The sequence below is a fragment of the Hippocampus comes genome, unplaced genomic scaffold, assembly GCF_001891065.2.
Source record: "Hippocampus comes isolate QL1 unplaced genomic scaffold, H_comes_QL1_v1.1 scaffold156, whole genome shotgun sequence".
NCBI lineage: Eukaryota > Metazoa > Chordata > Actinopteri > Syngnathiformes > Syngnathidae > Hippocampus > Hippocampus comes.
This window is the reverse complement of record NW_017805744.1, coordinates 888,796-914,086: the sequence shown is the minus strand read 5'-3', so window position 1 is coordinate 914,086 and position 25,291 is coordinate 888,796. Positions and strand designations below refer to the sequence as shown.

General features: G+C 42.1%; 1 protein-coding gene across 3 annotated transcripts; it reads left to right on the top strand.

Annotated features, from left to right (window-relative positions):
• The first annotated feature begins 421 nt into the window (after nucleotides 1-421).
• Nucleotides 422-25,136, top strand: slc43a1a (solute carrier family 43 member 1a). 3 transcript variants are annotated; one of them, XM_019883938.1, is made up of 15 exons: nucleotides 422-680; nucleotides 7,451-7,610; nucleotides 8,352-8,544; nucleotides 9,570-9,625; nucleotides 10,458-10,534; nucleotides 19,981-20,073; nucleotides 20,250-20,383; nucleotides 20,475-20,602; nucleotides 20,890-21,036; nucleotides 21,118-21,153; nucleotides 21,234-21,369; nucleotides 21,945-22,074; nucleotides 22,170-22,243; nucleotides 22,520-22,643; nucleotides 23,363-25,136. In XM_019883938.1, the coding sequence occupies exons 2-15, from the start codon at nucleotides 7,457-7,459 to the stop codon at nucleotides 23,558-23,560; spliced, it is 1,680 nt and encodes a 559-aa protein (XP_019739497.1). In that variant the 5' UTR covers nucleotides 422-680; nucleotides 7,451-7,456; the 3' UTR covers nucleotides 23,561-25,136. The 3 variants fall into 3 exon arrangements, with proteins under 3 accessions (XP_019739497.1, XP_019739499.1, XP_019739498.1); XM_019883940.1 differs by lacking the exon at nucleotides 422-680 and having other exon boundaries at nucleotides 7,457-7,610; nucleotides 21,954-22,074; XM_019883939.1 differs by lacking the exon at nucleotides 422-680 and having other exon boundaries at nucleotides 7,457-7,610; nucleotides 21,951-22,074.
• Nucleotides 25,137-25,291: the final 155 nt, after the last annotated feature.

Below are 25,291 nucleotides of genomic sequence, written 5' to 3'. Positions count from 1 at the left end.
GCAAGTTACATATCAAGATAGAGAGAAAAAAAATTCGAGGTGCTCAAGAGCCATTTTCCATATTTATAACAATCTTTTATTACAGCTACAATTATTTTTTGTCTAACAACAGCTATAATTCACATAAACGCACGTTTCGGAATTTTGAGCATGGATTATTATAGTTTCAGAAATTGCCCTCAAATTCTGAAATGGCCCACAGGACTGTAACACATTGCTTTTGAGTGTATTGTATAGATTATGATTGTCAGAAAGCGTTCTATCCATCAGAAAGACCGAACAGAGTTAGCATGGTTCCTTAGCTGAATGGTGAAAAAAAAAAAAGGAAAAAATGGGAGTCGCGGCTGATGGGTGGTGACTTTTCTCCACCCCTTTAACTGCCGGAAAGCCTCGAAGAGAGGGAGGGGATTAGAAGTCAAATTAGGCAAAAGGGGGGGGCGCTTGAAATGAAACCAACGAGACAAAAGAAGCGTGGTCTCTGGAATTAAAACAGGAAAGGAAGCAGGCGGAGTAGGAAGAAACTTTTTTTTGATTACACTTTTTTTTATTTAACTTGCTGTGAGAATCAGGCATACTTTATAAATACGTGTATGTTTTTATATTATTTAGACTAAGAAAGAAAAGTCTTAAACGACCCGACTTCACAAACTTTTTCCTCAGGGACAAGCTACACAACTACAGTAAGTCGTTTTTTCCTCCATCGGGATGCCGCTGTGTGTTCAGTGGCGCCTTAAACGCCACTGCCTTTCACCACACGTGGCATTTATACTACGTACTAACTTTACACACGGTTGTAAAAAATTCGCACACTTGTTGAACTATGGTATGATTTAACTTGTCAATAGTTGGAGAGAAGGAAGGAAAACAAAAAAGTATGAAGTTGCCTGTGTGGAAAGTGACCATGAGGGAGGGGGTAAAATTATGTCATTGGAAAACTCGAACATTGTGGATAAGTTTTAAACATTTGTATTCGCTTAGGTAACAAAGTATAAACGTTTCTACTAGTCACTTTTTATCAGACCCACACATACTGTTTGCTTCATTAATATACACGAGGAACAACCACTGACAAAAAAAAAAAAAAAGTGGTCGTAGACACGTTTTCCCCACTGACAACTTGTAAAGTGTGGTATTTCGAAGTTAAGCTTGCTGAAATAACTTTCAACGAACTGGCTGAACATAAAATTTGCATGATGCTCCACGAACCCCAATAATTTTTAATCTTATTGAAATGAATGAAGGTGTGCCAGACACATTCAAATTCCTTTTTCGCCTCAAGTACGAAACTCGATGAACTCGCATGTTTGCAGTTGCCATTTTAAGTGACTTCAAGCATGTGTATTTTGGAAGAGAACTAATAAGCGAAGGCCTCTTCTATGTATAGCGCCTGGATTGTTTCGGTGCGGCATACATTACGAGCCTGTGGCCTGCACGTGAAGGAAGCTGGTCCGGGACGGGTCCTAAGGCCGCTCTGTGGATCTCGGTAACCGGAACCGCCGAGAAACAGCTGTTTCTCAGCATCTGGGACCCGTCGTGTCCCAATCTTTGAACGCCCGTAGGGTCGCGTTTATTTTCTCGGAAACTAGCGAGGATAAAAGGTTGTCTCTGTCTCTGCTGTTTTGGGTATCACGCAGCGGTACACAAACACGAGTGGTCGAGGTCAGAAACTGAATGGGAATGGGAGCACCGATGAAACAACTTGAAAGGGTAGATTACACGTGTCATCATTGCGTAATAATAGAAGAATCATTACAGAACAATACTGTACATCAGTGATTCTCAAACTTTTTACACTAAGGAGTACTGAAAACAAATATTGGCTCTCCATGTACCTAACATCACGACCAACATTAAAATACACCAGCGTAGCATGCCAAAAAAACAACTGTCAGAATCACTGCTTTACACACTATTTGCACCATCAAGTTAGTCCTTACATAACCTCAAACCTGAGGTGGAGAAGCTATGGCCCATGAGGAGGTGTGCGAAGTAACAAATTACTTTGTTACAGTATTTAAGTCAGATTTTCAGATGTCTGAACTTTGCACGAGTATTTTTTTAAACTTTTTTTTTTTACTCCGTTCATTTGAAAACAGATGCAGTGAAACCCTCGCATAATTGTAGTTGAGCTTTCTCAAATTCACCTATTCACATTTTTTTTCCTATTAATTGTTTTGGTGCCATCTTGTGAATCATGGTGGTCCATAACTATGTTGAGGTGCATTGAGGAGCTTCATTTAAATGAATGCAGTAAGTGCATTGCCACTATCTTGTGGTATATTCAGGAAATTCAAAACTTTTTTTAATGGGGGAGATATAAATTACCTGATCTTGATTAATTTACATCTTGGGGTCCGACAATTAGTCACAGCAGCAAACTTGAGGAACGTGAACCATGAACCTTAAAGACGACTGCAACCAGTAGCATGGGTAGCTCACTAGATTGCCGGAGCAAATAGCCATTTTTGATGACCCCAAAATTATTCTTTTGATGGGGTAGGGAGTATTTTGAAGCTGATATGCCCCCTGTATATCAGCAGTATGCCAGTTCTGCATGGGCATTAATCTATTATCGTTCACCCAAATACATGCCTAAAAATGTATTTCCGACGACGGGATGGGGGGACTGTGAATGCACCCCCAACCAGGTGGATGCCACATACTATTAGTTTTTTGTCAAATGTTGTCATCAGTCAGTTTAGCATTTTTTGGTTACTCAATTCATAACATAAGCAAAGCTACAGGAACATGTGATTGCATAAAAAGTTGAGCTAATGCTAGCTAGCCCTTATACGGCATCATGCTATATCATATTTTTTCTATCTATCTATCTATCTATCTATCTATCTATCTATCTATCTATCTATCTATCTATCTATGTAACATTGCATCATTCATTTGGTTCGGAGAGCGCATGTATTTCAGGAAGCAGCTTCCTCATATGGTGTGCGTCCTTCCCAGTCGCACACACTTCACAGTGCTGTGACAACTCTCTCAACCTTTTGCTGTTTTGAGCTGTGTGTTCATCCGAAATGCATCATTTGTGGGCCCTATGATACCCAAGTGATATACAACATACTAAAATTAACAATAATATAAATGCAAAACTGTTGTAGCATCCATTTTTAATGAGCTGAACTTAAATCTCTAACACTGAATGAATGCGCTCTAGAAATATTGTCCACAAATCTGTCTAAATTTGTGTTAGTGAGCAGTTCTTCTTTGTCAAGATAATCTTATGCCGATGTCAGACTACGGAACACGAATGTTGCCTGATTTCGAGGTGACAGACGTGTCGCAAACATTACCTCGTTGTTGATTTTGAGATTTCTTGATGCGTTGTAGCCCATGTAGTGTACTCAACAATTGGTCGTGAGGCATCTGGGACTAGGTCCAGACTCTTTTTTTTTTCTGAACATAGAAACAAGGCACATGCACATAATACTGCCGTCGACATGACGACAACTGCTCATCCCAGCTCCCCGATGGTCCTGTACGGATGGACTAAAGCTTGACGGAAGCTCTTGACACCTGGGCGGGGTCTGGTCGGTGACGGACTTGTCGTGTGAAATCTTACCGGGTCCAAGACATAGAACGATATCTGGCAGTCTTGACAGCATAACCATCGTGAATGACAAAAAAGTCGGGTAGTTTGACAAGGCCATTACTGTATTGGATGGGCCTGGCGAGCGGACAGTATCTGTGCAATAATCATGCTTTCTAACCACCATTTTGACATGCCACACCTGTGAGGTAGATGGAGTGTCTTGGCAAAGGAAATGTGTTCACTATAACAGATTTGTGAACAATACTTAAGAGTCACAGGCCTTTTGTCTACATAGAAAAGGTCTTAGATTGGTTTCAACTCAGAAAAAATGGTAGCAAAAAAAAAAAACAAGTCTTGTGTTTATATTTTTGTTCAGTATGAATACACATCACTGTTCATGTGCGACACTCAGAACGTAGTGATACACACTGTGCTGTGATCCATGCAACACTTCAACTGACATTTGACTCTGTCCGCTCTTTAGTGCTCCATTCATGCTTATGAACTTGACAGTTTCGCTTTCTGGATGGATCAAGGCCGCTTTCTGCACTCAGCTCAGGAGCGCAACATTTTCTTTTGGGTACGCTGAGTCTGGAAAAATAAAGTTCAAGTGTCACATGTATAAGGAGAGGATTCACCATCTTACTATATGGTACAAATCACAGCAAATAGACAACAATACAAAATTAATCTACCCAGGTGGTTCTTTCATTCAAAGGTTATTACAGTTTACATGCATCTACTGAGCATTCCCGATTTAGCAGTGTGTAACATACAGTATCTTTGTAATGCTGGAATGTCCCTCGGTGACTGGAATTTCATTCAGTCTAATGAACGGAACTTATCACATTGCAGCTCAGTTATAAATAGCTATGTGGTTTAACTGTAAACTACAGTATTTTAGCTGGAGTCCCAAATGAGTCCTAAATTAGGTACTGTATTTGGCCCCTCATACAATACATCAAATACTCCCATAACTTGAACAGACACCTGGGAACCTTGTGATATCATTGAGCCAAGGCACTATATGTTGAAGTGAGATTTGGAAGCTTTTTGAGAAATTGAATGTTTTGCCACCTAGTGGCATCTTGGTGCCAAGGAACTATGTTGACTTGTATTTCGGAGCTTCAGTTATACAATAGCAGCCATCTCATTACCTCTGCGTCCCGCGTCCTAGACGCATAATTTTCCCGCCAGACGCTCAGTTCCAAATAATGTGCGTTTTTGGGACGCAAGGAAATTTATTAGAAAAAAAAAACAAAACAAAACAAAAAAAAAACTAGGGTAAATCTTTTTTTCCAGCAACGAACTGTTTGAATCACCGCCATTGTTGTTTTGATCTCGCCGTTAAGTAATCTCGCGTGATGAGATTTCCCTTCTCGCGACACGAGATTGCCGAGATCGACCTTCACTTTGTGGAAAGCAGACGATTGCCAAGTTGTGTAACATTAAAACAAGTGTTGCGAACAAGTGTTGTGAACAAGTGTTGCGGAAGTTTATTGCAGAGTTATGAACTCAAAGACTGAACCATGGGATGAAATAAGAACCTATTTCTCAGCAAATCTTTTATGCCTGAATTATTAAAATTTTTGCAGCATTTGTTTATAATTGTATGTATATGTTGTTGTTTGTGTTATTATCTTATGCAATTGAATAAGTAGACCATTTCAGAATTCGAAATTTGGGACTCTCTAAATGCATAATGGAACTCATACTTTTCTGATCAGCGAGTCCCTGGGAATCGCAGGGCTCGAACTGTAAAATTATCACTGCAATAGTAGCCTTTGCTTCATCTGTTACTCTGCACAATGCTTTCATGGAAACAGGAGTTCCCATCGGGCTCGAAGAAATGTCGTTAAATGGCCATGCTTAGGTTAAATAACCTTTTTGGCCCATTTGAACTGGGATTTGAAAATAAACAAATGTATTTTGTTTACACATGAATGATGGCTCATTATTAATCATCAGAATCGGAAGAATCAGAGTGACAGACCATTAATTAATCATTAATTTATCAATGTCCTTAACCGTCTTGTCATTAAAGGGCAGCTTAAATAGGAGTGTGCATGTGTGTGACTAAATGTGGGAGGCACAGTTATGAAAAGGGAGGGATTCTTGATTAATCTATTCTTAAACATCCCACATTTGCCTGAATGACGTATTATTCACACATAGAGTGTCTCATGCGTGGCTATTCATGGATGCAGATTGACAATTCATAGGTTGATTAAGATACTGATATCTGCTGTGCGTGTGTGTGTGTGTGTGTGTGTGTGTGTGTGTGTGTGTGTGTGCGTGTGTGTGTGTATAGAGTAGTAGTAAGATGGGAGTGTCACTTCCGAAACAACCTCTCCCCCTTTTGGAACTCTCTTTTCAGCACAATCGCAGTCTGCTGGACTGTGAATAATCACATTACACACTCGCCTCATGATCACATATTTGGTCATTGGTGGCACACGCATGCAATTTGGTACGATTAGCGCCTGGGGAGCCGATGGCCGGGGATACCATTCAATCCGGTGCCTCCTCTCAAATGAAATCCCAAGTTGCGGCTCTACTCAATTAAGGAAACTGTATCCCCATTAAAAAAATGATTGCATAAAAATCTGTGGTATAACAAGGGAGCACTGTAGTCTGGGTCCCCGGAGGACTTCATAAAACTGATAGTAAAAGGTCTCCCACATCAGCATTACTCTTGTCAAAATATAACACGGACTCGAAGGAGCCCTCATCACATTTGTCACTCGCTCACAGCCAAAGAATTCCTTCCCTGCGTTCCCATCCTGGTCAAGACTAAATGAAATAATGAAGCCGGGTATATTTGGACTCATGTTTCCTCTTGAAATGTTTCCATCTTTGTGTGGATGACAGAGTGAAAGAGAGTGTCTGTCAAGGTGGTCACGACTGTATTGGTCATTCGTGTGCCGGGTTGGAGTGACCTGTCCTGTGTGAGCAGAAATGTGTGTGTTCTCTCCGGCCACCTGATGTTGTTTGTTCCGTAACGTCATCTGTCACAGGGTGGGTGTTTATATTTTAGTGTGTCCATGTGCAACAACTCTCAATTCTGGCCCATCCCTTGCTGTGGTAAGGCGATGCAGGATAGACGTCACATGTGCTCGTGGCGGCGCAATCATGTGCACACATTGCCCTTATGATGTCTCTGCGGGTGTCAAGGGTGTCAAAGGTGTCAAACTGGCACAAAACAACTACTCACTACGTGGGGCCGAGTTAGGGAAAGACAGAAAATGTTGTCATTCTATGTAAAGTAGTAAGTGGAATATCAAATGATATTATTTTTCATTTGTACAGCATCAACATCACAAGGCGTTACATTTAAAATCTGTGAAATTATATGGCATTTAAAGATGTTGGAATGTCAAACTGTTAAAATGAAGATATATTGATACAGAAAACTGTGAAGGCTGATTTTTCACCAATTTGGAATTAATATCTCAAAAAGAAATGAATCAATAAAAGATACACCAACAGTTTTCATAATCACTTAGAAGGCAAGTTGGTGAGGCTAGTGAGCCATACGCACATCTGCATCTGGCTGTTTTCTGTTTTTGGAATCTCAATCATTTTTAGAAATAAAGGAAAACGACGGTGTTTGTTGTGTCCTCCTGTTGGAGATTTGTTTCTAATGATGTTATACAGTACATGAGATGTCAGTGAAATTGTGATTTATTTAGTTATTATTACTAGGACCTAGCCTATTAGCTTACGAACTAGCTGGTACCTCGCGACGAGCTGGTGAACACATTAAACGTAAACCAAAGAAATGTTTTGCTCTTCTGGCTGCCATTTAAAGCAAATCCCTGGCGTTTTTCTAATGTTTAAGTTGAAATGTGCCTTTTGAAGAGTTAATAACGTGCCATTCACTGCTTCTTCCTCTGTCGCAGCGCAACGATGGCGCCCTCTCTCCTCCAGGCCTACAGGAGGCGCTGGTGGATGGCGGTGACGGCAGTGATCGAGAATCTGCTGTGCTCGGCAGTGCTCTTGGGCTGGGGATCGCTACTCATCATGCTGAAGCGAGAGGGCTTTTACTCACACCTTTGCTCAGGTGCGCCCCACTGATGGACATTGTGAAGCTATTCACGATACTTAGCATGAAAGTTGGGTGACTCGCACCGATTGCTCTGTCTAAAATAAACTGTCACTTTTTATTGTGACAATGTCAGTAATCATTCATAACTGGTTGAATTGTCAGACTGAGTCCCTGCTACAAGATGACTTATTCTGCATTTGTTAAGAAGAAGAAATCATATTCGGCAACTTTTGTAGGTGTGCAAAATAGCCCAAAATCTCATGTAAAAATAGAGTGGCATCATAATTACATATTAGAAATAACCTCTACTCATATTTCATAACCAGATGTAATTCTTCAGCAACTTTTGACCACAAAAGATTATTGTCAGCTTTTTGCCTTCTTTAATTAATTGAAAAATATTGTACAAATAAGGATGTGCAACAAAAATAAGAACAATACAAATTAAATACCTGTAGATCAGGAGTACTCAACCAGTTGATCGTGGGGGACTGGTAGTCCGCTTGAATAGTCCCACGTCAACTGTGAGTGGCATTGGGGAAAAAAAAAAGGTTTGTGTGTGTGCGTGTGTGTGTGTGTGTTTGTTTGTTTGTTTGTTCGTGTTATTAATATTGTCCATTGTTGGCATAAATTACATTAATGGAATCCGAAATGCAGACATCTATATATGTATGTATGTATTTATGTATAAAGAAGGTGTTTGTCATTTCTTCTTTTTATTTGTGGACATGCGTTTCAATTGTGTGACAACCACAGAAAACGATTCGGTGGTGGTTTCTTTGGGCAACTCTTCCGACGGCGAGGTGAAGGAGTGGCTCAGCTGTGTGGACCAAGAAGAGATGTTGAATCTGGGCTTCACCATTGGCTCTTTCTTGCTCAGCGCCACCACCTTGCCCCTCGGGATCCTGATGGACAAGTTTGGGCCACGCCCTATTCGCCTGATGGGCAGGTAAAGTAGTACTTATCCCCACGAACCGTCTTCGGGCAGTAGGCGGGGTCCACCCTGAACTGGTTGCCAGCCAATCACAGCGCATACATAGAATAACAGCCATCCACGCTCACAGTCACACCTCAGGACAACTTAGAGTGTTCCATTGACCTGCCACGCATGTTCTTGGAATGTGGGAGGAAACCGGAGTACCCGGACTAAACCCACGCAGGCACGGGAAGAACATGCAAACTCCACACGGAATCGATCCCTGCAACTCTGCACTGTGAGGCCGATGCGCTAACCAGTCGCCCACCGGGCTGCCATATATTGTATATATAGCTAGTTCACAAAAGCAGTGTTGCCAACCAATAGCCATTTGGTTGCAATATTTAATTACTTCTCTGACCGCTCTAGCAACTATTTTTCAAAACACCGACTGGCGAGTTCAATTTCCACAAAACAGACAACATGAGCGGAACCAATTGCATTTAATTGTGGAGGAAAATGTTTTAAATGATTTAAATATTTCTGCGTTTTTCATTTCTGACTCAGCACTCATGAGGATGTGGGGTGAATGAATGACAAAGTGAGAATATATACGTCTAACTGCAGTAGTAAAAAAAGCAAACCGATTGCATTCCCAAAGTGGGAGTAGGGACTTTTGTCTTTTGTTTGTCAATGAGCCAAGGTGTGGCAGGAGTGTGCAAAGACTTGGGTGTGTGTTTAGCAAAATGTTACAGAGAGCCTGGCAAATGTGGAATTTCAAACATAAAAAAAAAAGAACAAGGAAACAAGCTGACGGAGAAATGCAATGTTTCATCATTACCTACCAAAATGAATTGCAAATACAAAATCGTGCACCTTTCCGTATTATTTACATGTGTGCTGGCCAAGTTTCACAGTAGCTACATTCGTGTCACACAGCATACCGTCATACATTCATGAGTAATCTGTCTCTGACACACATTTCAAAGTGTTATGATGGTGCAGTGCTGAGATGATGTCACATGTCGGAGGTTTCAATGCACTCTCTCTTGTTACAGCTCGTGTTTTGGTTTTTCCTGCATCCTGATGGCCGTATCTGCCTACAACCCACCAAGTGAGTGCACAAATGCACACAACTACATACACGTGGCAGATATTAAACCCATCAGCTGTGATAACTTTCACCTCTGCCACATTCTGCTCTCCCAATTTTATCTGGATGGAAAGTGGAAGGTGATGAGCGAAATAGCTTGAAGCGAAACATTAAATGCTCACATGCTGATCACTAATGCGTTCCCTGGCAAGAGCGTAACAAAAAGATGCGCTTGTGACGCGATGATGTCATCGCAAGCCAGCCATAGTTTTTCTGTCACCACTACAGCATGAGCTGATTTTAAATATGCCTCCCTTGGAATCAGAACAATGCTCACCAGACACTTCATTAGGAACACCTGCCCATTCCAATGAGACCCAACACAAGAGATGGTAAAAAAATTTTGCCATCACAAAGATTATACTGTCTTCATTTCTGTGGTTTTACTCTTGGTATGCAGTGTTTGTCATATTTTGACTGCCACGACCATAATCTGAATTCAAGACAGACAGGAAAACCTCTCAGTGTGACGCAAACTGTCAACTAAAACCACAGAAATACACATTCAAGCAATAGCTTTTAATGCAGCTCTGGTATTACATTGAGCAGGCGTACCTAATGTGAAGTGGTGTATGTGTCCTTTGAATTGTATTCACCCCTCTATATGAAAAGCAGCTTGCTGTGAAAGTAGTCACGGCATTACATGGCGCTTTGGCATCGAGGCGTGGGACTCGAGTTGCACATCAACACATACAACATTCTTGACACGGTGAAATGAGATACTTTTGTGGCCATCCCAGCGCAGGGCGACAAAATGCGATGACAATTTTTGCCTTTAACTCTTTCCTTGCAGCACTGTCGGCACTCATCTTTCTGGCTCTGTCCATGAATGGCTTCGGGGGTATCTGTCTGACCTTCACCTCCCTCACGGTAACACACAGAATCAAAAAATCAACAGAAAACAAAGTATCCTAATCTTGAGTTTTACACCTATGTCGTTGTGGGCAGCCTTTACTTAAAAATGCCAAAGGCCCTTGAGATTCTACTATTCAGAACCTTTTGCCTTTAAAGTCATGAAACTGCCGAGTTCATGGCATCACACCAGGGGTGCTAAGCATTAAGGATGTCTACTCTAGACCTGTTTTCGCAGATAATCAAGAGCATAAGCCTTTGAGGAGTTTTACATTGTCTACATGTATTGCTACACCATTTTTGTTCAAATATTTGTTGCTCAAACAGTTATAACACCAACACACAGGCACCGACGTACAATATATAAGAAGCTGGACTCACAATTGGCCTCTCACGGCTGAAGCCAGAGGTCAGCCATCTTGCGTTGGGACTGTTACTGACAGCTTCTGTTCGGTTTTCACTGAAAACGCTGTTATCAGTGCATGTTTTACGCTAGGATCCCTGTATGGCCTAATGAGAGCTGCTCAACGAACAAAATTTACTATTGGCATTGACCATTGATTATTGTGATTTACAGAGTTTACGTTTATATTTCGCAGCAACTTTTTTTTTTTTTACCCTGATTGGCTTTGCTTTCATTTCATTGTTGATGATTCTGACAACATGATACAGATGACTCTTTGAGTAGCACTCAGAGAAATACCTGATGAGAAAACATTTATAATCGCGTTCTTCCCAATGAGTTGTGCATGAAGTGTTTCTCGCAGACTTACAGCTGTACGCCACACACTGTGGCACTTTCTCCATGGAGAGAAAATAACATCAAAATTCAGCGGAGAAATCAAGTGTTTTCGAGTTAGGTATTCTTAGCAAGTCGACACATAAGATGGCTGCTGTGGCTTCACTTGTTGCTAAGGCGAGTAGGCAGCGTTAGCTATCCAGGTTCTATTATATGTCCGTGCACATAGCTGCTGTTTGTTGACCGTTCTGGTGTTTCCATAATATGTTAGCATTAGGCTAACAACTTTTTTATGAGACAATCCCAGCTGACTTTGGGCGAGAGGCAGGGTACACCTTGAATTTTCCACTAGCCAATCGCAGGAGCATATGTGCAAACAGTCTTCACCCCCCCCCCCCCCCAAAAAAAAAAACATGCTAGATTTGAACCCATGACTTCTGCACTATGAGATGATGTGCAAACCAGTCTTGTGTCTTTAATTTTTGCTCCCATGCGAAAGTGAAAATCTTGGCCCTATGATCTCGGGGAAAAAAAACCCGTAAGTCAGGTCCCTCGTTGTTGTGTGACTGAATTGTAAAACTAGTTTAGTTCTTGAATTTTTCTTATTGTGTTTTACATTTGTTTTACCATACCATATGATTTTTCTCTATGAAATTACATGCAATGAAAAAAAATTGTGTTTTCTGGGTGGCTGGAACAGTCCAGATAAGCACAGTATTAAAAAGTTTCATTAAACACTGGCTTTCCACTTGATTGCTTTCATTTAAGTTCCCCAGGTTTGAGGTCACATTGGTAAATGATGAATACAGTAATCTTTCACCTGTCAACAGACATGTCACAGAATATTTGCCCTGTTTTATGATAGTTGCTCGAACTGCTGCTGCTCAGTGTCCACCATGTAGTGCACTCCAAATATTTAGTGTTATGTTTAGAGGTGCCAAAGTACATGACAAGTGTCCCAAACGGGAAGGTCGCCAGCACGTACGAATCATAATCAAGTTATGCTTTCAATGGCACATGTGTTCCAAGTCAAGCGCATGCCGATCTTCCTCGTGAAGCTGATGTGACGCTGAAACGTGCACTTTGATAGCCGCTTGCGTTAAACTTGCCAAAGCCTCAACTCAAGTGTCTGCGTTGCATAAGAGCTACACTGAGAAAATCTGTGTTTCTTTTATCAGGTTTTGGTAGCTAGTGTGGCCGCAGCCTCTGTTTGCCTCAGCTGAGACAACAGTGTGTGTTGTGTTTACATTTACATCAAACACGTGTTCTCGCGTGTGATGTGTCAGCTGCTAAGAACAGTCATCGAGCGCATTTTACTGTTGCTGCGCCTCCTGTGGCTTGGCAAGTATTTTGGTTTGTACTGTCCCCGCAGCAGCGTATGTTTCCATCCCCTCCTCTCCACCAATAGCTGCCCTCGCTCAGCCGCACACCCTCCGCCCGCCTGATCTCGGCCCACTCACCTCTATTTCAAATAGTCAAGGCCACATTTTCTCCTCTCTCAACCCCGTGACTCCTACCCTTCCCCTTTCCCTCTCTTTAGTGGATCAGTCTGGAATTAACCAATTCTGTCTTCATACATGTGGCTGTGTAATGTGTCCATGTGTTTCAGCACACATGAAATGGACACAAAATAAAAAGAGAGATTGAAAGCTGAATATTGGCAGATGAACCTCGGACTTTATTGAGCGTCCGCCTGCTCCAGCCCAGAGCCATTTACAATTAAGATACTTTACTTGGCATGGGCACTGGAAGAGACCTGTCGACAGAGCACAGCCTTCAGAGGGGCACATGACATGCTTGGGGGAGGGGGACACGTTATTTTTAATACCCTAAATTAAGTTAAAATCATGCTAGCATCTGTGTGATCAAATCATAATCGTGTCTTCAAGAAAAGGTTGTCTGAACATTTGAGTGTGTTTACTGTATATCCAAACATTGCGCACAACTGTGAAAGGTACTTGTTACGTAAGCACAGATGCTAAATCTGACATAATTGGAAAGGTGTCCTGGCTGTCCCACCAATATCATAGCGCACTAACGTGGTTGCCATGGTAACCAAGGACACACTATGCTGGATATGTAGCAATGACTTAAATGTAAGACGGATTAGTATTTTATAAAACTTTTTGATATGTTTTGCACATTGCTCACATGGATGCACTTCAGTCTAAAACATGCATTGATTGTAAAATGCTTTATTAAAGATTCAAGGTCAAGAAATAAGAAAAAACTTCCTCACTTTTAACAAACTTTTAATGACTGAAGCATTGTAAATGTATGCCAAAATATTAATACTACACATACGTACAACAAGAGGGGTGGCGATGGTCAACTTGTCAGAACGTCCACCTCACGGTGCAGAGGTGCAGGGTTTTGATTCCGGCTCCGGCCTTCCTGTGTGGAGTTTTCATGATCTCCCCGTGCCTGTGTGATATGACTCCTGCCATCAACTACCTTAACAGTTGATGAACAATTCCATAATCACATTTAGAATTTGTTTGTCAATTTTGCGTACTAATATTTCTGTCTTCGACAGTCTGTTATTTACATAACTGTTGCTGATCTCTGTTCCACAAAGATGATTCTGGCCACACACACACACACACACACACACACACACACACACACACACACACACACACACACACACACACACACACACACACAGATACAGAGTTGTCCTTGTTTAACCTTTGATTGAATCTTCCCCTCCCCACCGTCCAGAACTGAATGACATCCACAGTGTTGTTGTTTTTGTTTGGAGGAGTTAGAGTCTCACGTTACATCCTGATTGGAAGCATCTCGCCCAAATACAGTTTGCTTTTTTTTTTTGAATGAGACCTTTCAGTTCCCATTTGAAATTCCCATTTCAAACATGTACTTCGTAACTACGGAGGCAATAAGATGACAAGGAAAAAAACACATCTTTGTGTTCCCTGGAGGCAATATTTGCAAGGGAATGCATTATTTTTTTAAAATGAGCGTTTATCTACTTCCCGGTCAGTTTGGCTACTGTAACCTCCAATGTGCATCTGTTTGACAAACAGCAGTACGTCGAACATGAATAGCGTCATGGAAGAGGACTTGGATTGTTGGTTTTAAATTCACCCTAAAATAAAATAAAATAGGTTCACCTGGGAGTACTTATACAGTCATTCAAAAAAAATGCCCCCCCCACCCCCCACCTAAAAAAAAACCCAAAAACAAAACAAAAAAAACTGTCTTATGATTGCAAGGGAACACAAATCTTTGTGAGGGAACATAATCTTTCTTCCTGGTCACCTTCAGGGCTCCATAATTCTGTCTACGTTAAAGAAGTAAATAAAATATTTTTTAAAACAGTTGCAAGACTTCTTTGTAAAAGTTCAAACAAGGTCAAGGTTATTTCATTTGGAATGACGCTTTCCCGCCAAACCATTACCACAAGAACACACCCTCCAGCAAACATTTCAGGTGTACCTTCCCTTCTTAATAATCATGCTTGGTTTGGCTTTAATGCTTCACATTGGCACTGCAGGAATGAAGACAGGCCTCTTGTGACAGAGTCTTCATAGGCGTGGAATTCCCTCCGGGGGCCTGATGTATCACACACCAGTGGGAAAAAAAGAACGTGTTCTTTTACACTCTATTACAAGAGCTCTCACAATTCCCATCGCTCAGCAAATATTAAGAAAAAAAAAAACGCAGCAGGGAGCCATGCAGGAGCCTCTGTAAAGGCACCCAGTGCCAACCACAACGTTTAGAAGTCTCATGTTGTTGTTATGAGAGAGCGACTTGTGATCGAGCAACAATCATCTCAACTTTTTTGTACACATGTGGAGGAGCAGAAGGAGGGCGAAGTGCGAGGGAGAGTTTTTCACCACGGTCGGCACTAATCAGCTGTCGTTTGGTGTTTCCCGCTGGGAGCATTGGGGGAAGGGCTGCAGCTGTCAAATCAAACAAATTCCCACTCTGGATTTGTTGCTATCAACAGAGAAAGTGATGAAGATGTAGATTACGGATTTTTTTCCCTACAATGCAATAAAGAGCACATTTTGCCATTTTCCATACTTTCTCAGCAATGACGTGTGGTGAAGTTCATGGCTGGCACTGATGTTTGTCAAATTATGAACCAAACAGTGGCATATATGCCATTTAATTAGCACCCTGACATTAAAATGGGTAAACTACATTAGGATTTGTAGGGTGTTGTTTTAATTTTTGTTTTAATCTCCGGCATTGATCTTCCCGAATTAATTAAATCTCGTGTTGGTCGGTAGCCAAGTTTGAAGACATTTTCAAGGTTAGATTTGCTGCCACGTTTTACATTTTGCCTATGTTTTTAAACAGCGGTATACCACATAGTACAACTTATGTGAAGAGATTTGGTGAACAAAATGCTTATATTAGCGATCTCTTTTTTTTTTAAATTACCGTCACGGCAGTGGAGTGGTTATCGCAGTACAGAGGTCCGGGGTTCCATTCCGGGCTTGGCCTTGCTGTGTAGTGTTTGTATATTCTCCCAATGCCTGCGTGAGTTTTCTGCGGGCCCTCCGGTTTCCTCCCACATTCCAAAAAAATGCATGGCAGGTTAATGGAACATTCGAAATTGTCCCTAGGTGTGATTGTGAGCGAGAATAGTTGTTTGTCTATGTCTGCCTTGGAAATTGGCTGGCAAACAGTTTAGAGTGTACCTACTGCTCGAAGGCAGCTGGGATAGGCTCCAGCACACCCGCTACCTTCGGCCGGATAAGTGGATCAAATGGTGGATGGGTGAAAACAATTACAATGTCAATACAAATTTTCTACCAAAATGAAAAGAGTAAATCGATTTAGCAAGAAACATAGACCCACTCTCTCTGCTTTAGTGGACCACAAAAACATGTGGCGGGCCGGATCTGTCCCCTAAGACTTTGCTGGGATATATTTGTTTATCACCCACATGATTCAAAATTTAAATAACATTTTATCATTTTTATTTATTTTTTAGCTCCATTCAGTTGTTACAAACAAAGTACTGCAAATAGTTGCGATCATATTGTTGTAATGTTTTTTACATTAATGCTGTTGCAGTGGTTCACTCTTTCTGATTTCCATGCAGGCAGAGTGTCATCAGTCCCCACCCAGAGTGGAAGACTGTTCATATGACTTTGTTATACTTGAAAATATTGCTATTGCTTAAATTCAGTTTTTCATAGCTTCCAGCGATTTTTGAGTGAATTTCCCTGATAAGGGAAATTTAACCACAAAATAATTTCTCTCGACGTTGTTTTTAACAGCATGGGATGTGAGTATGGACAAAGGGCCTAGAAAATAGATGAATGAGATGTGAGAATCATTCTCTGAATGCTCAGAACCCCTGCTCCCATGCCAGTGTTACATTGAATAATTGCCTCGAGGAGTTGAGATGGAAGTAGCTCAATGTCCCACAGATAATATCGTTGCGGGATTCTTCAGGCAACAAAACTATTGAATGTGAAGCAACAGCATCTCTCCTGGTTACAGCACAATCAACCGAATTCTCAATCAAGGATTACTCTCCGCCAACCTGTAGTAACCTCACTTTGAAGCAAAGGCTAAATGATTAGCTTTAGATCCGCATCCTGAATCATTGTGCTGATCCAAATTAGGATTGTTTAGCCTTAAGGGGAGTCTCCGCTTTATGGGGTTATTTCCGTCCTTACTCATTTACACTCCTTTCATCCTTAATTATTACTAATCTGAAAACCCTTTTTTTCCACTGAATCCCACTTCCCCTTCGAATCCAGTGTTGCATCATTAAACCTGAAATTTGGCCCACTGTCTTGATTGATTAGTGGTGATTAAAGTCACTGCAAGGGTCAGACAAGCCTCAGGTGAGTGAGCCCACCAGGAGCAGAGCCTGAGGTAATTGTAGCTGACAGGTGAGCTGCCAACTCTCCATTTGGGACTGACTTCTCTTACCCGGTTGACCCTTGCGAGCCTCAGTACGTCACTGAACACCGTCAATGCCAGACATGGATGAGCGCAGACACACTTTATCTTGCTGCAGACTTCTGTCGGCTGGGAAACCGCACATGGCTGGAATAACTTGGCTTTAACATTAGTAAAAGATATAAACTCTCCTGTGTCCCGAGGGCCCTCTCGCCACCCTTCAATAAGTCTTAAATCGCGCGGCACTAAACTGCTCACGGCCTTCAACTATTCTCAGAAGCCATGAATGAGGACGAGTGTTCTGTGCCCCTCCGACATCCTCAGGAAAGCTTTGAATTTCCTGCTTTGCCACCGCCATCATCATCAGCGTGGTGTCAGCTCTCGCTCTTGCCCCCGAGGTCATCGTCAGACAGCAGCCAAGAACACAAACACTTGGAAAACAGTGACATTTTCACGTCGGTAGGCTTTCCTAAGGCCGTGAAGTTCCTGGAAGTCTCTGTGACACTCTGTCTCTGCTCTTACTTTTGCTCTTATCTGTACAAACACATTACAACATAAGGCAAAAATAATGACACTTAAACAAACATGTTTTTTTTTTAATCGGCCAAAAAAGCTACATTTTCTTTTTGTTGTGATGTGAAACAAACACTAAAGGAGAAAGGATTGTAAAACAAATGTTTTGACAGTAATTGGTATCTTTATTTGCTATAGGCGTGAAGTAACACCCCCCAAAAGTTATTTTATTAATTATACATTTTTAAAAATAAATCTGCCAATCGATTATTTATCCGAATTTTATTCCACCAAATATCAGAATTGAGATGGGCCTCAAAAAAAACATCCACACCGGTCGGGCCCAAGTCATATGAGAACTCTTCGTTAATGTTCGTTAACTTGTACAATGTAATGATATACATTACATTGTACAACATTGTACAGTCTATATCCATTTCCTGCTTCCAGCCACACACCCATCACAAAGCCGCTGCATTGCTCAAGTAAAATAAAATGCCTTTTCATCACAATTGCAAGACGTAATAACATTATCAGGTATGGGTACTCTGTAGCAGCGAGTACTTGCACTGAAAAATGGGGAATCGGTGCATCCCACGTTTGATCTCTCTGCAACTAAGTCGGGTCAGGCCTGTTTAGGACTTAGATGAGAGAGCACCTGGGAATACCAGGTGCTGGAAGCTTACCTAGCTTCTGGGGAAACAAGCCAGCAGAACTTGGGGCCAGTCCCAAGGCTGGATTGCAGTGAAGAAGGGCATCTGTCCATAAAAACTGTGCCCCAAAAACTGGGAAGTAGTGTCGACTATGATTAGCTGTCCACCGGCCCAGGGTGTCAACTGCCACGTGGCTAAAATCAGCCGGGCTACGCTCTAGCTCGCCCGTGACTGAAATGTGCGCTTGTGGTAGAGGAAGTGGATGCATAGTACTGTGGAGTTGTTGTTTTGAATCATAATTAACGCTTTCAGACCCCACTTCTGTAAAGAGGTGGAATAAGACTAGCTGATGAAGTCAAGAGTTGGGAAAACCTAGTCATGGAAATAGTTCGATTTTCAAGGAGGTAATTAGTGAGAATAGAGAGCTTGTGGGGCAGCATACCTACAATCCGTCACATGTGATCTCATAATCGTCATTCGCCCGCTGAAAACTTGCAATTAAAGTACACTGAGTGTGCCAGTGGCACAATGGAGGCTTTGTCGTGCGAGCTAAGCGGCTTATTACTGTAAAAAGGTCAAGCTGATGTGGGGATGCCTTGGTGCCTGGTGCCAGCCGTTCATCAGTGTTTTTAATCCGCCATTACTGAGACCTGTGTAGAAACTGCAAAATGAGTAGACGTACAGCATCGTCTGACTCGGTTGTACGAGGTCAGCATCTAGTCAGATCAGAGGTCTGCCGCTGTCTGTCCACATGACCGACTGTAATAGTGTTAAACTGACTGGCATACTAACAGAGTCATTGGGTGCACACCTGCTGTTATAGAATTGTGCGGTCTGTGGGTGACTTGCACAGAAGATACTGGCACCACGGTCACCCAAAGAAACCAAACAAAAAGAAAGGCAGAAGATGCCTGCCTCCTGCTGGTCACAATTACAGAAAGAAAGAAAGACACGAAAGACATACAAAGATAAATAGAAAAAGAAGGACAGAACAAAGGAAAAAAGTGTGTGTGTGTGTGGGGGGGGGGGTTCCCCCCTTCATTTATTAAATTGATTTGAAAGAGATTTTTAGGACAACATATGTACAATATTTGTTATTGGTGTGAAGATCGATTGTTATCTGATGATAACGCTTAAAAATGAGATTTTCATCTCTTATCCCTCCAAGGACAAGGAAAGAAATAACCAGCAGTGTAGAGACAGACTGAAAGAAAGAAAGAGACAGAAGGAAAAGAACAAAGGCTTTGGTTTTTAGAAAAACACTTCATTAACTACAGAAAATTCACAAGACAGCAACATTACAGACAAGCATACTCAGTCAAGTCGTTTTATTGAGACACTGGATAAAGAGAGACTGAAAGAAGAAAACGGAAGATAGAAGGTGCAAAAAGGGGTAAGAAAAGAAGTATATACCGGTACCAGTAAGAAACCGACCAAGTGGTATACAGCGCGAGAGATAGAGGTAGATAGAAAGAAAAGAGAAGGGTACAATGAGTGAGAGTGAGATACAGCAGCTAGCTAGCTAGCTACGTTTAACTGATAAGGAAAGACAGACAGACAGATAGATAGATAGATAGATAATGGAATAGCTGTGTTGAATCTGTATCTTGTTTATTAATGCTTATGACTCAGCATGTGTTTGATTCATCCTTCTTCTGTGTTGCCAGCTGCCTAATATGTTTGGCGCAATGAGCTCCACCATTATGTCTCTGATGATTGGCTCATATGCCTCATCTGCTGTCACCTTCCCTGGAGTCAAGGTAACTTTTTAATAGCTAACATGCAGGTAAAGACGATGGTGGTGCCACTTAATGTTGTAATAAATGCAATAGTATAGAAGAGTCTTGAAGGTACAATTAATGTTTCCATAAAAATGCATGAACAGTATTTGATAAAATCTTTTTTTTTTTTTTTTTTGCGTTCCTCTGCCCTCCAGCTCATCTACGATGCCGGCGTGTCCTTCGAGGTGATCATGTGGTCCTGGGCGGGCCTTGCCGGGTTTGTCTTTGTGAATTGCTTCCTCAACTGGCCCACCAAAGGTTTCCCGACACCCGAAGAAGTTGATTACAGGTTCGGGTGTGGTATCCTGCATTATGTCAGGCTCCAAATATGACAAACTTAATCCCAACATTTTTTTTTGTCTTGTTTTTGTGGCTGACAGTAAAATCCTCACATTGGAAGTGTTGCCATCATCTGACCAGAAGGCTGCTGAAGAGAGACTGAGGGAAAAAAATGGTGACATCCAACTCTCCACGGAAAAACTTCCCAATGGAGGCAATGTTGGACCCAGTAGGTCAAAAGCATGCGAAGCACATCAAGGACCCACAATCTCCTTTCACTGTTATACAACCTAATGAGATGCAAAAGACAACTAGAGAACGTTGTTTTAATTAAACAATATGTTTGTTATTGGGTAGCAGCGTTGCATCCACATTAGCCATGGAGAAAGTCTAAATTGCACATCTGTTTTGGAGCTCATTACATTCTTCAGTTGTTCCTAATAAAGTGAGTTAGTTGACCTCTGAATTCACTTGATTTGCTTTTGAACATAAAACATGTCCTTCTCCTCTCTCAAGACGCTGTTCCCTTCCGCCGCTCTGTCTTCTCCCCCATCTTCCTGTGGAGTCTGGTCACAATGGGGATGTCCCAGTTGAGAATCATCTTCTTCATGGGAGCCATGAACAAGATGCTGGAGTTCATTGTGATGCACGGAGAAGAACACCGTGAGTGTCACTGCATCTCCTCATTGTCCCGGATGACAAGTTACCTTTACTGACTGACTGTCCGCACCCCACACGTTACAGCATCGGAAGACTTGGTGATTGAGAGCGCAGAGAAAGGTCAGTAGTTGCTTGATCAAGACCTGCCGCATAAATTCCTCATTTTGGCTGACGATATGACTTCACATGCTGTCTTTCAGTGAGCTTCTACTCATCCATCTTCGGCACCCTCCAGCTGCTGTGCCTCGTCACGTGTCCTTTGATTGGCTACATCATGGACTGGAAGATGAAGGAGTGTGAGGAGGACAAGCCCATCACACCAGGAAGTGAAAAGAGGTAGTGGATCTGGAGGAAATGTTCTGTCCAGAGGAAACACAGCCTTGCCCTCTTAGATGAATGAGAATGAGGGCATTCAAAGGGCCGCAAGTCTGATGAGCCCTGCACTCACACTAAGTTGTCCATGAGGGTTCAATTCTCCCTCCTACTCACATGACCATGTTGAGGTGTCCTTGAGCAAAGGTACTGAAACCCCATTTGCTCTTGATGCATCATCGGTGGATGAAGGAGGAAACAGTGTCAAGGCGCAATTCAAGTTCAAAACCATTTAGCATTCATCGATTGCTGCAGTCCGAATCTTTTGGTACCACAGACCCGTGTCACACTGAGCAATATTTTAATGGAGCGGCAGAGAGTCTCTGCACTAATCCACCAGTCCTTCCCCTTTGAACAAGAATTGCAAGTACAATTCAAGTGAAAACCTATTTTAGCCAAACCTCATTTTCAAAATAAAACTTCTTTCAGACTCTGATGGTCGATAGTTTTTGTGGGGAGGGGGATTCAGTCTGTGTGGCCAGATGGACAACGACTGGATTGATGGTGGCTTTTAAACTCGTCTGCCTATGTCCCCTCAGGCAAAGCAGTGGGACCAAGCGAGACCGCACGATCCAGAAGTTGACCAACGTCATGAGGGCCTTCATCCTCACCAACCTGCTGCTCATCGCTTTCGGCTGCTGCTCCCTCATCGACAGCCTGCCGCTACAGGTGGCGCAGACACGTGAAACAAATACGACAACGCTCACAGATGCTTGTCGGGAGTCAGTCGCCAACGCTTGCTTCTTTTCTCGCCTGTCTGCTAGATCCTGACCTTCATCCTTCACACGATGGTCCGAGGCTTCATCCATTCCTGCTGCGGAGGCCTCTATGCTGCTGTGTGAGTGTAGCTCCTAGAACCAGGATCATGTTTAGAAACTCCGCCTTTACGAAAATAAAACAATGATGCATTTTGCTCTCGGTGAAAGCAGAAGTGTTGCCCCGGCTTTTCTCCTTTAAAGTTTTAATGATAATCCAATCCAACTGATTTGGAAGTCCTGTTTGTCGTCCGTGTTTCATTCACAATCATCCTCACTTGATTTTCATCGCGTGCGGTGAACATACTTCCTTTTTTATTCATCTTTTGGTAACAAATCCATTGTTTCTCCCATCACAGCTACCCATCCAACCACTTCGGCACACTCACAGGCCTCCAGTCCATGATTAGTGCTGTGGTTGCCTTGCTCCAGCAGCCACTCTTCATCGCCATGGTCGGTCCCCTTAAAGGAAACCCCCACTGGGTGAGGACATGTTTCCCTATCGGGACTTGAAAAACACTGGCCAGCCGTACATTCAAATAACGGACACCAATGAACATTAATAGCACCTTTGAGCATTTCCACCGAAGAATCAAAAGCTTCTGGGTTTGAGTCTCAGCTCATGAGCGCCTGTGTGGAATTTGCAAGTTCTCTCTGTGCTTGTGTCGGCTTTCTCCGGCTCACTCTCACATTCCAGAAGCATGCGCATGACAGGTTCATTGAAGACACTAAATTGCCCATAGGTGTGAATGGTTTGTCTACATGTGCAACCGGTCTATTGTATACCGAGTCCCTTACCCAACGTCAGCTGAGATAGGCTCCAGCTCATCCAAAAAGAACAACCTTTATAAAATAAAATGTATGTTTAGCTGGGACTTCTTTTGGAATTAAGATATAAGAACCTATGCAACATAAATTCAAATGCATGTTGGATCAATTTAAGGATTTTTGTGTTGAACTGATAAAATGCCTTCAGTAGTAAAAAGTAGATGCGACTGGATTTTACTGAATTTGATCCATCTTCATTCAATCTATGCCAGCGACATACTGTGAAAGGCAAATAAACAAATAAATATTCTTCCACTAGGTGGCAGAAGGTACATAATAAACTTTACATATGCATTTTTGTGACAGCTTTGGTTTGATGGCGTGCACAATGAGATGGCACTGCATTAACACGGACATTTATATTATCCACTCAGATCAACGTGGGCCTGCTGATCCTCTCATTGGCCGGCTTCCTGTTGCCTGGTTACCTGTTTTTCCACCGCAGATCCCTAATGAGGGAAAAAGAGGCCCGAGACAAGAGGGCCACCGGCCAGGAGATGCAAGCGCTCAACCACGCCGAGGCCAATGGTTACAAGCACCACGGCAACGGCCAGGCGGCCGTCGAGGCTTAAAAACCAACACCAGGAGCAAGGATTTTGTGTGTCTCTTCAAAATTAGCAGCAATATGACAAATATTTTTGGGTTATTGTAAACCAATTCATAGATTAAGATAGGACTTCCTCCTCCCGGCCCCGAGGCTCGCTCGCCCGCCCGCCCGCGCTTTGCATTGACTGAGTGTAAGCCACGTTCACACTGTGGTGTGATGTGGACGCAAACTGTCACCATCATTTGTTGTCATTATTTATAGGGGTTGATGTTGTCACAGAGCCAAATGAGCGCGATCCAAAGCCATAATAAATGTGTTCTACTCAACAACGCACACGTCCGCCCTGATGTGGCCTCGGCATTACACTGCGGACATCACGGTACTTGAAACACTTGACTCGAGGTTTCAAAGACGAATCATTGCAATCCTCGCTAAAACCAAAGAGCAGCTTGGAAAAGAGTCGAAATATTCTTTTTTTTCCCCAGTATTGTTCGTAGAGAGTATTGAATGAAGTTTTTAGTGCATTATTATTTAATTTTTAATCATGCTGTTTCCACTGAGATCCAATTAATTAATGTCCCGAAGGGAGGAATCGTGATCACCATTTAACTCTGCAGCTTGGCTTGGTTGCAGAGACACCATATCTACCTCCTCCATTTCATTATTTTGGACTGTCTCTCCGCAGGCGACTGCATCATCTGTCCACCTTCTTTTTTTTCTAAACAGGAGAAAATATTAATTCCCCAAAGCAAAAAGAACCTTGAGTCAGTGCATTGTTTGCTCCTTATGCTTTCATATTAATGTGGAGTTGATTTAACCATAGGAAGCTTAGACTGATTATTCAACTCAAACACACAGTGTGTGTTAATGTCGTTTAACACTTTGTACTGCTTTATGCACAGAAATGAGATAGTGTGTGTAAAATCTGTATTTAAAGTGTGTTTTTATACTATAGCTGCAGTAGAATTCAAAAGGGAAGCATTTGCTGTACCAGCAAATGTTTTGTAGCGTGCCAAGATGATCGCCTGCGTATGCTTTGCTCTGTGTTGCTTTTCTTGTCATGTCATGTTGATTCGCGAGTAACAATCCAGCCAAAATAATTGACTTTCTGTACATACTGTTGTTTTGTATTTCATGACATATTCTAGTTGCTCTATCATATACGGTCTGTCCAGTATGTTGCAGTGTTTTAAGCAGCAGGTGCTTGCTGCGCTTCATTACCGGGAGTTTTGTGTAGTTTGATTAGATTACGTGATGAAGATTACTCAAGTCTGCTGTAACGTTGGGACAATGCGACTGTACAGTTTGGACTTATGCAATCACTTTGTAAAGGCTGATTTGTTTTGACTCAATGCATTTCACTGTCCTTCCATGTTGATTATAGGGCTGCTTTCAGATGTGATGATTTTACTTCTTTTCTTTCCTATTCTAAATATATGCAAGAGATGCATTGTGTAGCTTGTCTATACTGGATGCCTTTCCCTGACATGGCTCCATGGCGACGCGGACTTGAAGAACAAAACTGTGCCAAACTAAATCCAATGTATTAGGGACCGTAAACTGCACAGAGGTCGTCAACGCTGCAGCACTTGCATGTAAAATAAAAAACTGGAAGTGAAACACACATGGCCATGTAACTTATCAGTGTCAGTGGTTAATGATTTAGTATTCCTTCAGTCTGTGAACGTTCGGAATGTTAAATCGGCTATTATCAGAGTGAAAGAAACTAATCGGTCAGGAAGGGCTGCTTTTGCAC

Coding starts and splice junctions, on each gene's coding strand:
- slc43a1a (XM_019883938.1), top strand. CDS start 7,457: ATGGCGCCCTCTCTCCTCCAGGCCTACAGGAGGCGCTGGTGGATGGCG. Junction 8,545..9,569: donor CCTATTCGCCTGATGGGCAG/GTAAAGTAGTAC, acceptor CTCTTGTTACAG/CTCGTGTTTTGGTTTTTCCT. Junction 21,370..21,944: donor ACACCAGGAAGTGAAAAGAG/GTAGTGGATCTG, acceptor ATGTCCCCTCAG/GCAAAGCAGTGGGACCAAGC.